Source organism: Oncorhynchus gorbuscha, linkage group LG02 (assembly GCF_021184085.1).
Source record: "Oncorhynchus gorbuscha isolate QuinsamMale2020 ecotype Even-year linkage group LG02, OgorEven_v1.0, whole genome shotgun sequence".
NCBI lineage: Eukaryota > Metazoa > Chordata > Actinopteri > Salmoniformes > Salmonidae > Oncorhynchus > Oncorhynchus gorbuscha.
Genome location: NC_060174.1, coordinates 90,683,303 through 90,700,748, shown reverse-complemented (window position 1 = coordinate 90,700,748; position 17,446 = coordinate 90,683,303). Strand labels below are relative to the sequence as shown.

Here is a 17,446-nt window from a genome sequence, read left to right as displayed (position 1 = left end):
AGTCCCTAGTTATATACAGTTACTAACTATACAGTCCCTAGCTATACAGTTACTAACTATACAGTCCCTAGCTATACAGTTACTAACTATACAGTCACTAGCTATATACAGTCATGTGAAATCACTGGTTCATGCTTGTCATTCTCTAATCTCCCAATGCATTCCCTTTTCTTGTATCGGGCATATTTAGGTGATGTAATCTTTTCTCTCCTACCGCACACACACACACACACACACACACACACACACACACACACACACACACACACACACACACACACACACACACACACACACACACACACACACACACACACACACACACACACACACACACACACCAGTGGAGGTTGGTGGGAGGAGCTATAGGAGGATGGGCTCATTGTAATGGCTGGAATGGAATTGATTGAACGGAGTCAAACATGGTTTGATACCGCTTGATACCACTGCATTTATTCCATTCCAGCCATTACAATGAGCCCGTCCTCCTATAGCTCCTCCCACCAGCCTCCACTGACACACACACACACACTTACTTTTAACTCCAGCACAAGTTGGGCCCACATCAGGGTGGGAGGGAGGGAGGGAGGGAGGGAGGAGGAGGAGGAGGCTGCATGAAGTCTGTACCCTCCCCTTTTACTCCCTCCTCCTGCTTATTCCCCTAATACAGAGATGAATCTACTCACAAGGCTGATGGTTTAAAGCAGAGCTGCACAGCATACAGAACACACACAATAAAGCAATTCTCATGACATTACTTTAGAGGTGTGTGGATGAAATCCACACAAACAAACAAACAGACACATACACACACTTATATAAACATACACACATGGGGACTGGATTACACTACTGGACTGCTCCCTCAGCAGGACTCTTCAAAAGGTTTGTTTGATATGTCTACCTCCTCAAATTTTCCATAACCTCCGCAGTATGACAGTTGACAACTTGATTTTGACAACTTGACAACTTGATTTTGAAGGGTATAATTTTGCATCTCTCTTTTTAAACAGAACCACAGAGCCTAGGAATAATAGCTCTTGTCCTCTGTGGAAGTGAGAGAATCGGACTGTGTCGAGACTGAAAGACCTCTGTGGAGTTAATTGACTTGGCTGCTTAGGAATCTATTTTCCAGCACAGTCCTCCTTGAAAACTATTTTAACTGTACTGGGAAACAGTTATAGAGCACCTTCTAAAACTCCCCCCTTCTAAGACCTCTCTGTGGTATCAGAGAAAGATCAATCCCTCCCTCATCACCTCCTCTCAGTAGCCCAGACAGAAGAAACGGGGAGAGAAGAAGAGGAAAGAACAGTAGAGCCGCCGCCATCGTCCATTAAACATATGCACCGCTCCATTTCCTCTAAGCTGAGGGTGTCTGTTGCTAGTGGGGACATGGATGCCGCTCCTACCACCGTGTCGGCAGCCGGGGATGCCACGTGCGACGAGACGGTGTGTGAGGCACTGGGTCGCTTCGAGGTCACGCTGGCGGCGGCGGTGCGCGAGGTGCACGTGGACGTGAGTGCCTTCAAGCGGGGCGTAGAGCGGCGGGTGGACGAGGCATGTCAAGCCCAAGGGCCCCTGGCCGAGGCGGTGCAACGGCTGACGCAGGAGAACCTGCAGCTCCGGAGTCAGCTGGAGGCGCTGGCCCGCCTGGTGGAGGGTCTGACAGGGAAAGGGGTGGACAGGAGCGCCCTGGAGGACAGGGACAGTAGGGGACAGATCCCCATGACTTTGTCCCAGGGGATGGTGAACAGGAGCCACGGGAGTCCCTCCACCATGGTCCCCAATGGACCATCAGAGTCTGGTTCTTCTGGTCTTGGTTCTGGGTCTTCTGGTTCTGGCGCCTCTAGTTCCACATCAGCCCATCTCTCCAGCAGAGAGCCCATGGAGGACAACATGGTTAATGTGAGTATTGCCTTGTTACTGGAGAAGATATTGTCCCTTTTAGTATCATTTGTGTGTGTGTGTGTGTGTGTGTGTGTGTGTGTGTGTGTGTGTGTGTGTGTGTGTGTGTGTGTGTGTGTGTGTGTGTGTGTGTGTGTGTGTGTGTGTGTGTGTGTGTGTGTGTGTGTGTGTGTGTGTGTGTGTGTGTGTGTGTGTGAGAAAGAGAGATTGAGACAGTGCTAAGTTGTAAATCTGTTGTCTCTCTCAGTGGGGAAAGTGCTGTGTTGCCCCTGGTCATTCATTTGAAAGCTCCTGGCTTAGTGTAGTACTAATAAATTCAATGGTGTGAAGCTGTGTGTATCTACAGTAGGCAGTAATGGGACAAGGGCAAGCTGCCCATCCTCCACCCGAATGACCTTCTTTAAACATGTCACTTTTTGCATTTGGACACACTCCAAAAACCGAATTCAAGCGTCTATGTGTACACCACAGGAGGCTGCTGTGGGGAGGACGGCTCATAATAATGGCTGGAACGGAGTAAGTGGAATGGCATCCAACACATGGAAACCACGTGTTGGATGTATTTGATACCATTCCACTTATTCCACTCCAGCCATTACCACGAGCCCATCCTTCCTGTTAGGGGCGGCAGGTGGTTAGAGCATTGGACTAGTAACCAAAAAGTTGCAAGATCAAATCCCAGAGCTGACAAGGTAAAAATCTGTCGTTCTTCCCCAGAACAAGGCAGTTAACCCACTGTTCCTATGCTGTCATTGGAAATAAGAATTTGTTGTTATTAACTGACTTGCCTAGTTAAATAAAGGTAAAAAAATATATATTATAATATTAGGGTGCCACCAACCTCCTGTGGTATACACACACACACACACCAGAAAATACAAGTAGTGGAATGTATTTGGAAATACACTTGGAAAGTAAAGGTATGTATTTGAGAATACCCAAATACACTCCCAAACATTTAACCCAAGTGGTTTCGGTGTTTGAAATAATGTATTTGAAATAAAAATAAGTATTTCAATATACTTTCAAATAGTAGGCTATTTATAGGAAATTATTTGAAAATACTTTCACATACACTGTACATCAAATAGAACTAGTTGATTTGGGCCACATCATTTGAAAATTCTCAAATACACAGATTATAAGTATTTAAATAAAACAATAACACACATACACATGTTTGCAGACACCCAAATCCTACACATACAATGTAACATCTCTGCTGGTGGTTCCTCCAGTGGGACCATGAGCATGACATCCAGAGGACCTCCTACTGTCTGCCTGTCTGTCTGTGTGTCATTAGGTACCTCCCGTTGAAAGAAGATACTGTACTTGTATCACATGAATGCTCCCACAGTTTTATTATTTATTCAGACTGTGTAAGGGTATCTATTTTTCTTTCGTGGCTATTTTTAAGTGTACTTTTTGTACCCTGTAGTGCACCTTGAACTAACTGGATGCTCGTACACTACTTCTAATCTCTCATTGAATCCAAAGATTTAAATCTGTCTGTGTGTTTTTCGGTTAAGCCAAGAGGCCAGTCAGTGCTATCTGCTCCTCCATTCCCCTCTCTCCGCTCCTTCCATCCTCGCAAAAGGGCACATGTATTTTTGGCAGGGAAGGTCTGATTGATGGCTCTGGTCCTGGACATTTGGGTTGGAGCTTTTTGGGACCGCTCTGTACCCCCCTGGTCCAGCAGCTCCGTGTGGAGCTTTAAACCTCCCATCAACTTTTAAAACAACCCTCATTTTTTAAAATCCAACGCCAAGCTAGTTTGAGTCCTCAGCTGTGTGTGTGTGTTTCACCTGAAAGTATAATTTCCAGTCTTGGTTCAGGACAGATTTTAATAGCACCACAAAGTCCTAGCTAACATAACTTCCCATAACTGCAAATCTGGATGTATAGAAACAGAGAGAGAGGAGAGAAAGGCTGGAATAGGAGACAGACATAGCAGCAACCCTCTCCAGCACCTTCATTGGTGCGTATTTTGGGTGAACATTTTTAAACTCAAAGCACAGATAGGACACATGGAAATTCATTTCCTTAGGCATTAATCATGCAAACACATTTTATTGTGACATTGCATCAGTGAGAATCAAACCTATAATCATCTGTTGTCTCTCCATGGAATTAGTCCACTACACCACCAGGATGGAGCTGGCATGCCACGTTTTTTAAACATACAAATCTGTTCAGTTTAGTCTATTCAAACAGACCCCATTTCAAAGGAAACAAGCACTCATTAAGATCAGGTGTGGCCAATTAGCGGGCACACCTGAACACATTTAAGATGGAGGATAGAGAGAATTTCGTTGAGGGTGAGAATGGAATGTACAGTTAATGTTGGAGGTTTACATACACTTAGGTTGGAGTCATTAAAACTTGTTTTTCAACCACTTCACAAATATCTTGTTAACAAACTATAGTTTTGGCAAGTCGGTTAGGACATCTACTTTGTGCATGACACAAGTAATTTTTCCAACAATATTTTACAGACAGATTATTACACTTATAATTCACTGTATCACAATTCCAGTGGGTCAGAAGTTTACATAAACTAAATTGACAGTTCCTTTAAACAGCTTGGAAAATTATGTCATGGCTTTAGAAGCTTCTGATAGGCTAATTGACATTATTTGAGTCAATTGGAGGTGTACCTGTGGATGTATGTCAAGGCCTACCTTCAAACTCAGAGCCTCTTTGCTTGACATCAGGGGAAAATCTAAAGAAATCAGCCAAGCCAAGAAATAATTGTAGACCTCCACAAGCCTGGTTCATCCTTGGGAGCAATTTCCAAATGCCCGAATATACCATGTTCATCTGTATAAACAATAATACGCAAGTATAAACACCATGGGGCCACGCAGCAGTCATACCACTCAGGAAGGAGACGCGTTCTGTCTCCTAAAGATGAACATACTTTGGTGCGAAAAGTGCAAATCAATCTCAGAACAACAGCAAAGGACCCTGTGAAGATGCTGGAGGAAACAGGTACAAAAGTATCTATATCCACAGTAATACGAGTCATATCAACATATCCTGAAAGGCCGCTCAGCAAGGAAGAAGCCACTGCTCCAAAACCGCCATTAAAAAAAAGCCAGACTACGGTTTGCAACTGCAACTGAGTTCAAATGTATTTGGCTTATGTGTATGTAAACTTCTGACTTCAACTGTATTTGAGAAAATTCCAAATATCAAACCAGTAGGAGATGTTTGCTAGAACACTACCAACATTTAAATTAAAAGTAACTATGTTTTTAAAAGTAACCACCAAACTTTTAGGAAACGTTCTGGTTTTTTTTGGTCAAGTTCCTTAAAGGGATACTTCGAGAGTTTAGAAGAGAGCCCCTTTATCTTGTTCCCCAGAGTCACATGAATTCGTGGATACAATTTGTGTGTCTTTGTGTCCAATATATAGTAAGTTAGAGGTACTGTAGTTTAGAAAGCCAATGCTAACTGGCGTTAGCGCAATGACTGGAAGTCTATGGGTATCTGCTAGTTCCAGTCATTGCACTAACACTCGTTAGCAATTGCGCTAGTGCTAGTTTGCAACTTCCTTCAAACTGCACAAAGAGACATAAAAATGGTATCCATGAGCATCTGACTCTGGGGAAGTTAATAAAGGGCTTCACTGCCAAAATCCTGAAGTATCCCTTTAAATGTGCTGGGAAAGTTCCAAAACCAAGCAGCTTTGTGGGAAAGTTGTGGGAAGGTTGTATGCAAAATAACCATAGGACAACCACGCTCTCACCATGCTCTAAGAAACATGGTTCTCAGAATGTTATGTGCTAGCTGAAAGGCTATGTTGGGTTGTTGCTGGTTACAGGTCAGGATTTTTGTATTTCATATCAACTGCTCTTTGAGAATGAGAAGGGTTTGGTTGTTGGATCGATGACAGGATTAGTGGTTGGTAGGATTATGATAGGTGGTAGGTGATAGTCTGACACGGATTGTTGTTATTCTTATTTGACTTCCACCCCTAACGTATCTGAACACACATACACATACACACTTGAATTTGTATTTGGATCTACAATGAAATAAAGGGTTAGGCTTACAAGTGGTACACACACACATTTATCTTGGGGCAGCAAGTACCAGGTGGAGGCCCTTAAGGAACTATTCTGGGTCTCCATATCTCTTCACTTCAGAGCAGCACATGAGGGAGTGCTTCGTCCAACCAATCCCAGTCCTGAGCTGAGCCTCCTGACGGGACGGAAAGTAGAATTCCGAAAGTAGAATTCCGTCTCCCTGTCAATATCCCCCTGAGCTGGATTGCCAGCTGTTCCCCTCTCGAAACACACACCCTGCCAACATTCCACAGCGCTGATGTCACCTGGCTGTTCCCCCATCAACCCTGACTACGTCAGAAATGTGTTCCTACGGATTAGCTGGTCAAAATTAGGCTTCGTGAAAAGTGCAATACTGTTAATATGTGTTAGTGCAGGTTTTCAGTGAATTTATGTAAATCACAAAGCTCATCTGCAGAAAAATTCTCAGCAACAAAAGAGGGATCAAATTAAGATCTTACATCTGTACGTGTGTATATCCTTTGTAACCATAGTCCTGTAATCCTGAGATTCAGCAAGTCTTGGAGGACAATGGAAATAAATAAAAATAATCTTTATAGTTAAAAGTAGATCTAAATTACATCTTAAAATGTGTGTGTGTGTACCCTGTAACCCTAACCCTGTATTTACTGCAAATGTGTGTCTGACTGTGTTTGTTTGACTCTGTGTGTATGTATCTGTATGTGTGTTTGCGTGTTTCTGAGGAAAAAGGGAGAGATCGACTAAAAGTCAAATAGATTCAGAAAGCGAGTGAGCGGGAACATTTTTTAAATGGAGAAGCAGACCGGGTGAGACAGATAGAGAGCAACAATGATACAGTAGGTATGTGAGCCGTGCACACAGATCATCTATACTGCTAATCCCTAGTCTCTAGTGTCCCTAGCCTCTGCTATGACTTGACTGGGCTCTCATCGTGGCTCTATCGCTGGCAGTTGCAGCCATGGGGGATAGCGGGTGCGACTGCCAATCTAGAAGGCTCTGAAGTATTGAGTTCTGGCACTGAATGATAGCATTGGAACAGTTTGGCTGTCCCACTACTAACTCCCTGATCTCAAAAGGCCCTGTTTGGGGCTATATTAGGATGTAAGAGGAGTGGGGGACATTGGGGTGACTGATTACAAATCCAAAATAGCTCCAGGACTTAAGGCTTGTCTCTCCACACCTCTCAGTTAGACCCACTCGCTAGGCCCCAGTGCCACTAAAGACTACAGTCACAATTGGGATTTATGGAGACCCAGAGATGAATAGGAATAATACCATTCCCAGACCAAATGCCCAATGTTGTAATTGTCGGGGGGGGGGGTCAAAATGGCTCTGTTTTTTCGTTCTTTGGGGGGTTAAAGAAGACCTAAAGCTGTACTTTTGTTTGTATCCACAAGGTGGACCATGTTTTCAATTTGCTCATCTGGCCATTTAAGGCAATGCTAGATTCTAAGGCTATGTTCCTGGTGCCATTTTGGGCCTGTAGCAAATTCCAGTTTGTAGTCCCCCACTATGAAATCGGGAAGTCACACACTATATCTCGGACAACACTGGCCAGATTTTGACATAACTTGAGCGAGTGATATATCTTGCCATAGAGATCTAACATTTACAAAATGACACTGATTACTATAGCCCAAGGCGGGAGCAAGAGGGATAACTGGGACCAAAGTCTGTCTTCTCCAGCAGGTGACATTTTATTTGGCAAATGACATGGAGTACAGGGAGTGGATTAGCTAAAGAGACTGCAGGGCTCGACAATCAGGGCTGCTTGCTGGCCCGGGCAACATCTGCCGAGTTCACTGGGCCAGTTAATAAAGCTTTCATTCACACTTGTTATCAACCAGCATTCCCTCTCTGTCTCGAGTGAGCCCCGCCTCAGTCCTGGATACGTCCTGGATACTCCCACCAGACTAGTCTAAGCAGAGGCGGGAAGCCCATCAAAGCACTCAAAAGTCCTTCACCTGCTTTTCACAGCAATGTCAATAAAAAAGTAACCACGGGAAGCGTGTTGGCCATTCGTGTGCATTAGCAAAAACCATAATAACATTTCTTAACAGGGCCATGAGCCGTGCCCACATCATTTATTGTTCCTGATTTAACTTACATTTGTTTTACAGTTTATTTATTGTGTATTCTTTTAGATTGTGCCTATTGTGTAGTAGTGGGGCCGTAGTTAAGTGTGTTCTGTTTCTCTTTTATATAGGGTCACAAAGGTGTTGACAAAACGGAAGACAGAAATGTTGCTGCTGTGTTGGAGAATGGACATCACAAAGAGCAAGGTTTAAACACACATCAGTGTTGGGGTCAATTCAGTTCAAAATTCTAAGTTACTATTCAAGATTTTAGAAAACAATTTATATTAGGGAATTGAATTGAAACTGAATTGACACACACACACACACACCTCTTTTCTCATGCATGTCTGCTACCTCCCATTCAGTCAGTGGTCAGGAGGCAGAGGAGCACAAGCCTCATCTCCCCGTCAGTGCCATGACCAGGACTTGTCCCGAGTCACCAACTGGCCCCAGACGAGCCTCAGTGGAGCTCAAGTCTCCTGGTCATTTATTAGCAGGTGTCACCTCACCCAAAGCCAGACCAGATTTTTTGTTTAAATCTGGTGAGTAAAATAACTGTAATATAATATAGCTAGCTATATGTTACATATTTGTTTACTTACCTTGTAAGCAGGCTATTGATATTTTTGTAATCCTCATATTGTATGTACACTCCTAACAAATCAGACGACTCATCATTCGGCGAGCCACATCTTCCCTGCACTGCCATAACCAAAACCGACTCCCCGGTTGGCCCCAAACCGCCAGCCCAATCTCCTGCTTTGGCCAGGAAATCTCCTGCTTCAACACCAAAGTCTCCTACCTACCCAATTGCTGACGTCACCACTCCCAAAACAGCACTTGATGCTCTGTTTAGTCCTGGTGAGTTGAACATGGATTGGACTCTCTACCCTTACCCTTGGATTTTGTGCAAAAGTATAGTAATTTTGGGGTGAACTGTCCCCCTAAGATTATTATTAATAAAGGTAAATGAAGGAACATATCCATGGCTGATGTTTTTGACTTGTCTTGGTTGTTTCAGCACCAGCATTGAAGAGAGAGACCCCTGTATCAATGCATACATTTACCCTTCCAGACCTATCACAAGGATCAGGTACATCATATTTTTTGCTTTCAGTGGGCCTAGATTGTAACATGTAGTCATTTCTGCCAGATTGGGAATCTGCGTCTGTCATCTACTCTCATTGACACCTGGCCAGGTTCAAATAGTACTTGTTTTCTTTCAAATACAAATACTTGTTGATTAAGCCGGCCTGGAATGTCAAATGTACAATGTTTCCATTGGTTTCATTGCAGCAGTCAAGCTCAATCAAGTGCAGCTAAAGTATTTGATAGAAAACGAATACTGTTTGAACTCAGGTCTGGTTGATACAATCCATCTGACCGGATGTCACCCTCTAGTTCAAATCACACCTTGCATACAAGCTAAACTTTACCAGCAAACATTTTCTCCTCTTCTGTCTATTCTCACCCAATCAGAGAGTTTTTCTGGACAACAAATGCAAGTGAGGTCACCAGTCAGCAGTCATGCAGTGCAGAAGGAGAACATTTCTGTATCTCTGGCCCCACCTCATACCCCTGTCAGTGCCTTGAGCAGAACTAGTCCAGAGTTATCAACTGCACCTGCCCCAAATCAGTCCACTGCCCCCCCATCATGGGCTCCTGCTGCCCCAACTCAGTCCCATGCGACCCCAATTTGGTCTCCTTCTGCCACAACTCAGCCCCCTGCCACCCCAACTCAATCTTCTGCAACACCAACTCAGGCTCCTGCAGCCCCTCCATCTCCGTCCCCTGCACCCAAAACACCTAGTCAACCAGTATTTGAGGATACCACACCCAAAGCATCGGGAGAATTTCCTTTCAAACGTGGTGAACGTGGTAAGGGACACAAGGACTCTCTCCCTACTATCTCTTTCCTCTTTTCCATTTCCGACTTTGTTCTTTCACATTTCTTTGTCTGACCTCCAGTTCTATTTCAGTTTTTTCCCCTTCTTTCTTTCTTTTACAGTAGCACCTGCAGTTAAGGCAGTGAGCCCGAGTCTAACGCGTAGCATGAGCTTCCCAGCAACCACAGGTAAAACTAGGAACTGGGCCCGAATTTGCAAAATATTCTTAAGAATAATGTTCTTCTAAATTGTCATTTTTTCCTTAACTATGAACTCATGAAAAGTTGCTATTCCTTAATAAGGTGCTTTACTTGAAATTTTCAGTATTGATTATTTTAAACCCAAGAACATCTCAGTAATAAATATGCTAGCATTTTTAGATTGCTAGCTAGACCGGTTGTCTAGCAACAATCATCTAAAGAAGATAGTTAAGAAGTTCATTAGAAGATATTTGAGAGGTTTGTGAGAAAAATAATGAATTCTTAAGTAATGTTAGTTTGCACTTACAAATTATCTTATGAACTTCCTATTTTTTGTTAAGAAGCTTGTTTTTGTGTAAAGTGTTTTGTGAATATTTGTTCATTGTGTATTTTGTTGTCTGCCTTTGCCTCTCTTAGTCTTTTGTTCATTGTCAGGTTAACATGGTTCTCTCTTTCTGTCTCGCTCTCCTCCTCGCTGTCTGTCTCTTTCTCTCTCTCTGTGTGATGTGCAGAAAAACTCCTACCCCCCAGAAAAGTGCCACCCCCTGGCACAGACAGGTCAGTCCTTGACGAATTATAAAACATATCAAATGAGACACTATTCAAATACATGTAAATCACAACCATGTAAACCTGGCATTTTAGTATTTATTCAGAAGCTCAATGATGTACATTTTTACATAATCTTTAGGAGCCTGGACAAGTTTGGCAGTCCAAATAAATTTGGTGGTCCAAACAAGTTAGGTGGTCCGGACAGGCTTGGTGGGCTGGACAAGTTTGGGGGTGGTGGGGAGCGGAAACTGCAGAGGTCACAAACGCTGCCTCGCAACCTCGGGATGCAGAGCAAACGGTCTCTGTTTGAGGGTTTGGCCTCTGAGTGTGACAGGTACAAAAGGCAGCCAGTCACCCTGACTTCACCCATTGTCTCTCTTGCCCGACTAAGCTCGCTATTACTCCCTATTGAGTAAATGCTGAACCCTAGGTTTTGAGACCATAACCCTACTCCTATCAACCCAGTACTTTGTTTTGAGTGTCAATAAAAGCCAACAGGCCCTTGTATCACATTTGTACATGTCCCCCAACCCTTTATTACATGTATATTATTACTATCATTGTGTGAGAAGTCAGACACAAACACTGTTGTCCAAAGTGACTTAAAGCATAGTGTGTGCATACATTTGTAATGTGTGTGGAAAGAATCCCTTTGGAAATTGAACTCATTACCCAGGTGTTTCTAGAATCATGTTCTTACCAAGTGAACTACACAGCCACAATTGACCACCTCTATGTTCCACTCTGCAGGTCCAAGGCTGCAGGCTCCAAGCCCAAACTGCAGCGCTCCCAGAGTTTTAACAGCGCTAGCAGCATCAAGGCAATGCTCCTGGAGTGGTGCCGATCCAAAACTTTTAGCTACCAGGTGAGTCAAGCCCTAGTCCTTTGTGACAGACTGTTCACAATGTGATAAATGTTAGCTAGCACACGTGAGATTTGTTTCTGGTTTCCAGCAATTTGTCCATCTCAGTTCTTCCCAGGGATTTAAACAGCTTAAGAGGCTCCATATTAACATACCATTAACTTTTGTTCATAATTGGAGTGTGTTATGTTAATGGAAGATTTACCAGCAAATGTGGCCCTTAAAGTTAGTCAATATATAGGAATACTTACATTTTTAACTGGTCTTCTATGGAATTAACACTGCATTTGGCTCCTACCATTTTCTCCTCCATCAGAACATAGACATCCAGAACTTCTCATCCAGCTGGTGTGATGGAATGGCATTTGCTGCCCTGGTCCACTCCTTCTTCCCCCTGGAGTTTGACTACAACACACTGAATCCTGCCAATCGCAAACACAACTTTGAAGTGGCCTTCACCACAGCAGAGTAAGTGTGTATGTGTGTGTTGGGGGGTAATACCTCAAGGAGGAGATCCTGGGACAAGTCTGTGGTATACGGTTTTATAATATATATGTATTAGAAACCTTATCTTTAAATATTGTGGGTTAAAAAAATGTTTTTTTATCTTTCTCCTTCTGTCTCTTTTAGGGAGCAGGCTGACTGTGTGCGTCTCATAGAGGTAGAGGATATGATGGTGATGGGTAACAAACCAGACCCCATGTGTATCTTCACCTACGTCCAGTCCCTCTACAACCACCTCAAGAAGTTTGAGTGACACCCCTGTGCAGAGGCGATCACCCCTATCACCAGGCACACTGACACTTTGTCAGCGAGCCAAAGCACTACTCCCTATTTGTTCAACTCTCGATAACTGTATATAACGATTGTGCTTGTACAATTATATTTGAATTTGTCTTGTCATGTAATAATGTGCTGTGCATATGGTTTGGGGCTCTTATTTTGCCTCGTTTAGAAAATAGAGGTAGTGAATTGGAGAAAAGATTGTAGTTTTACAAATATATTTTTTAACTCAGAGAGCCACCTGCTGGTTATGTTTTAGTGGTGTAATTAGAATTCAATGTAGATCATAAACTAAATGAAACAAGATTTCTAAAATAGTGTTTGTCATGCATGAAGCTAGCAAAACACCTGAAAAACAATTTAAAATTCAAGTTGTAAAGAAAGTGAAAATGAAAGAAGTGTAAATGCAAAGAAAGGTGTCAGGAACAACTTGTTAGTTGTAAGCACTGGTCTTGAATCAGTTTGGCCTTCTGCTAATGCCATTGGACTCAAGGCATTTTTGAAGGACTGCCTTGCAGTGAGATCATGATATTTTCAGGTATGTTGATGTTTAAAGGACGTCTGGATTTATGTAATAAAAAGTCCAGATTGTCAGTGTTACAAATAAATAGCTGTATCTACAAAATGTATTCAATGTCAATCAAATGTATTGGATTAGCTTTTATTTCAACTGTATTAAAATAATAGTGATGTACACTATTTGTTATCACTTTCTGAATTAGGTAGCTATGAATCTCGTTGAAATCCTCTCAAATAGTCATTGATACACACACACACCAAAATGTGAACAGAGGCAAGAGATGCCAAATAGGTACTAGAGTGAGTTGGTGACTAGTACTATTGTGTGTCGTGTGTAGATGGTGGTGGGAATTACATTGATCATTCCTATGTTATTTAACTAGGCAAGTAAAAAAACAAATGAAATATCACATTTACATAAGTATTCAGATCCTTTGCTATACAGTAAGACTCGAAATTGAGCACATTTCCATTGATCATCCTTGAGATGTTTCTACAACTTGATTGGAGTCCACCTGTGGTAGATTCAATTGATTGGACATGATATGGAAAGGCACACACCTGTCTATATAAGGTCTCACAGTTGATATGATGGCGCCGGAGGGGATGGCTGCCATCTTATCAACTCTTAACCAACTAGTTAACTAGTGAGTGGAGTGTATGATATGTGCATGAATTATAATAAATCCCTTTTTGTTGGGATGCGTTTGTTGAGTAAGGATTTATATGTGAGAGACACCTTTGAGATGTCGAAAATGGTGAAGTATGCGCTGGGAAAGTGGACTGTCAGACTGACCAGGAGTGGTCTTATTTTGATTAATTGTATATCTGAAGAACATTAGAAGATTGCGGTGAGCTTCAAAGAATACAGAAAACATAAGTTTTGAACTTCAGAGTAGAGCAACAGTCAAAGGAATCATCTCACGGGTGAGGACGGATGTTCAGGTTGAATTCCTGAAGAGAATTCCTGGTGTGGTTGGTGCCCGGCGTCTGACCCACCTCGTGAATGGAGAAAAATAAGAAAGTCGGTCAGTCCAGTTGTTTTTTTGTTAAAGAGCAAATACCTACACATGTGAAGCTTGGTTATGTAAGATACGCTGTAATAGTTTTTGTTCCCAAACCATTGCATTGTGTAAGAAATGTAAAGGATTTGGCCATGTTTCAAGTGTGTGCAGACGGAAAGAGTATATTGAAGAACGGTGTGTTGAAGGAAAACGGTGTTGTAATTGTGGTGGGGATTATGATCCAGAGTTCCTGGAGTGCCCTGTAAGGGTGAAGGAGATTGAGGTGGCAAAAGTGGTCAATCAAATCTCCTATGCTGAGGCTATTAAAATAATTGAGAAAACAAGTGATGCTAGTGAAGATAGGTAGTGGATGTACCACAGACCTCTCTCATCATCACCCAGTGCCTGGGCTTACCTCCGCTGTACCCGCACCCCACCATACCCCTGTCTGCGCATTATGCCCTGAATATATTCTACCATGCCCAGAAACCTGCTCCTCTTATCCTCTGCCCCCAACGCTCTAGGCGACCAGTTTTGATAGCCTTTAGCCGCACCCTCATACTACTCCTTCTCTGTTCCGCGGGTGATGTGGAGGTAAACCCAGGCCCTGCATGTCCCCAGGTACTCTCATTTGTTGACTTCTGTGATCGAAAAAGCCTTGGTTTTATGCATGTCAACATCAGAAGCCTCCTCCCTAAGTTTGTTTTACTCACTGCTTTAGCACACTCTGCTAACCCTGATGTCCTTGCCGTGTCTGAATCCTGGCTCAGGAAGGCCACCAAAAATTCAGAGATTTCCATACCCAACTATAACATCTTCCATCAAGATAGAACTGCCAAAGGGGGCGGAGTCGCAGTCTACTGCAGAGATAGCCTGCAAAGTAATGTCATACTTTCCAGGTCCATACCCAAACAGTTTGAACTACTAATTCTGAAAATTACTCTCTCCAGAAATAAGTCTCTCACTGTTGCCGCCTGCTACAGACCACCCTCAGCTCCCAGCTGTGCCCTGGACACCATTTGTGAATTGATCGCTCCCCATCTAGCTTCAGAGTTTGTTCTGTTAGGTGACCTAAACTGGGATATGCTTAACACCCCGGCAGTCCTACAATCTAAGCTAGATGCCCTCAATCTCACTCAAATCATCAAGGAACCAACCAGGTACAACCCTAACTCTGTAAACAAGGGCACTCTCATAGACGTCATCCTGACCAACTGGCCCTCCAAATATACCTCCGCTGTCTTCAACCAGGATCTCAGCGATCACTGCCTCATTGCCTGTATCCGCCGCGGAGCCGCAGTCAAACGACCACCCCTCATCACTGTCAAACGCTCCCTAAAACACTTCTGTGAGCAGGCCTTTCTAATCGACCTGGCCCGGGTATCCTGGAAGGACATTGACCTCATCCCGTCAGTTGAGGATGCCTGGTCATTCTTTAAAAGTAACTTCCTCACCATATTAGATAAGCATGCTCCGTTCAAAAAATGCAGAACCAAGAACAGATACAGCCCTTGGTTCACTCCAGACCTGACCGCCCTCGACCAGCACAAAAACATCCTGTGGCGGACTGCAATAGCATCGAATAGCTCCCGTGATATGCAACTGTTCAGGGAAGTCAGGAACCAATACACGCAGTCAGTCAGGAAAGCTAAGGCCAGCTTCTTCAGGCAGAAGTTTGCATCCTGTAGCTCCAACTCCAAAAAGTTCTGGGACACTGTGAAGTCCATGGAGAACAAGAGCACCTCCTCCCAGCTGCCCACTGCACTGAGGCTAGGTAACACGGTCTCCACCGATAAATCCATGATTATCGAAAACTTCAATAAGCACTTCTCAACGGCTGGCCATGCCTTCCACCTGGCTACTCCAACCTCGGCCAACAGCTCCGCCCCCCCGCAGCTCCTCGCCCAAGCCTCTCCAGGTTCTCCTTTACCCAAATCCAGATAGCAGATGTTCTGAAAGAGCTGCAAAACCTGGACCTGTACAAATCAGCTGGGCTTGACAATCTGGACCCTCTATTTCTGAAACTATCTGCCGCCATTGTCGCAACCCCTATTACCAGCCTGTTCAACCTCTCTTTCATATCGTCTGAGATCCCCAAGGATTGGAAAGCTGCCGCAGTCATCCCCCTCTTCAAAGGGGGAGACACCCTGGACCCAAACTGTTATAGACCTATATCCATCCTGCCCTGCCTATCTAAGGTCTTCGAAAGCCAAGTCAACAAACAGGTCACTGACCATCTCGAATCCCACCGTACCTTCTCCGCTGTGCAATCTGGTTTCCGAGCCGGTCACGGGTGCACCTCAGCCACACTCAAGGTACTAAACAATATCATAACCGCCATCGATAAAAGACAGTACTGTGCAGCCGTCTTCATCGACCTCGCCAAAGCTTTCGACTCTGTCAATCACCATATTCTTATCGGCAGACTCATTAGCCTCGGTTTTTCGGATGACTGCCTTGCCTGGTTCACCAATTACTTTGCAGACAGAGTTCAGTGTGTCAAATCGGAGGGCATGCTGTCCGGTCCTCTGGCAGTCTCTATGGGGGTGCCACAGGGTTCAATTCTCGGCCGACTCTTTTCTCTGTATATATCAATGATGTTGCTCTTGCTGCGGGCGTTTCCCTGATCCACCTCTACGCAGACGACACCATTCTATATACTTTCGGCCCGTCATTGGACACTGTGCTATCTAACCTCCAAACGAGCTTCAATGCCATACAGCACTCCTTCCGTGGCCTCCAACTGCTCTTAAACGCGAGTAAAACCAAATGCATGCTTTTCAACCGATCGCTGCCTGCACCCGCATGCCCGACTAGCATCACCACCCTGGATGGTTCCAACCTTGAATATGTGGACATCTATAAGTACCTAGGTGTCTGGCTAGACTGCAAACTCTCCTTCCAGACTCACATCAAACATCTCCAATCGAAAATCAAATCAAGAGTCGGCTTTCTATTCCGCAACAAAGCCTCCTTCACTCACGCCGCCAAGCTTACCCTAGTAAAACTGACTATCCTACCGATCCTCGACTTCGGCAATGTCATCTACAAAATGGCTTCCAACACTCTACTCAGCAAAGTGGATGCAGTCTATCACAGTGCCATCAGTTTTGTCACTAAAGCACCTTATACCACCCACCACTGCGACTTGTACGCTCTAGTCGGCTGGCCCTCACTACATATTCGTCGCCAGACCCACTGGCTCCAGGTCATCTACAAGTCCATGCTAGGTAAAGCTCCGCCTTATCTCAGTTCACTGGTCACGATGGCAACACCCATCTGTAGCACGCGCTCCAGCAGGTGTATCTCACTGATCATCCCTAAAGCCAACACCTCATTTGGCCGCCTTTCGTTCCAGTACTCTGCTGCCTGTGACTGGAACGAACTGCAAAAATCGCTGAAGTTGGAGACTTTTATCTCCCTCACCAACTTCAAACATCAGCTATCCGAGCAGCTAACCGATCGCTGCAGCTGTACATAGTCTATTGGTAAATAGCCCACCCATTTTCACCTACCTCATTCCCATACTGTTTTTATACGGTTTTTTATTTATTTACTTTTATGCTCTTTTGCACACCAACATCTCTACCTGTACATGACCATCT

The 17,446-nt window shown here is 44.0% G+C and overlaps 1 protein-coding gene across 4 annotated transcripts; it reads left to right on the top strand.

The window, feature by feature from the left end:
- The first annotated feature begins 672 nt into the window (after positions 1 to 672).
- LOC124012772 (smoothelin-like protein 2) lies at positions 673 to 13,017 on the top strand. 4 transcript variants are annotated; one of them, XM_046326735.1, is made up of 13 exons: positions 673 to 885; positions 1,014 to 1,905; positions 8,164 to 8,239; positions 8,401 to 8,577; positions 8,702 to 8,896; positions 9,057 to 9,128; positions 9,515 to 9,913; positions 10,047 to 10,109; positions 10,634 to 10,679; positions 10,813 to 11,007; positions 11,424 to 11,538; positions 11,852 to 12,003; positions 12,166 to 13,017. In XM_046326735.1, exons 2-13 carry the CDS (start codon positions 1,342 to 1,344, stop codon positions 12,290 to 12,292), a joined length of 2,181 nt encoding a protein of 726 aa, XP_046182691.1. In that variant the 5' UTR covers positions 673 to 885; positions 1,014 to 1,341; the 3' UTR covers positions 12,293 to 13,017. The 4 variants fall into 4 exon arrangements, with proteins under 4 accessions (XP_046182691.1, XP_046182683.1, XP_046182707.1 ...); XM_046326727.1 differs by having other exon boundaries at positions 10,044 to 10,109; XM_046326751.1 differs by lacking the exon at positions 10,813 to 11,007.
- The last annotated feature ends 4,429 nt before the right edge of the window (positions 13,018 to 17,446 follow it).

Excerpts from the sequence above, each read along its gene's own strand:
- LOC124012772 (XM_046326727.1), top strand. The coding sequence starts at position 1,342 with ATGCACCGCTCCATTTCCTCTAAGCTGAGGGTGTCTGTTGCTAGTGGG. Across the intron at positions 8,578-8,701 it reads AGATTTTTTGTTTAAATCTG|ACGACTCATCATTCGGCGAG; the intron begins GTGAGTAAAATA and ends CTAACAAATCAG. Across the intron at positions 11,008-11,423 it reads TTGGCCTCTGAGTGTGACAG|GTCCAAGGCTGCAGGCTCCA; the intron begins GTACAAAAGGCA and ends TCCACTCTGCAG.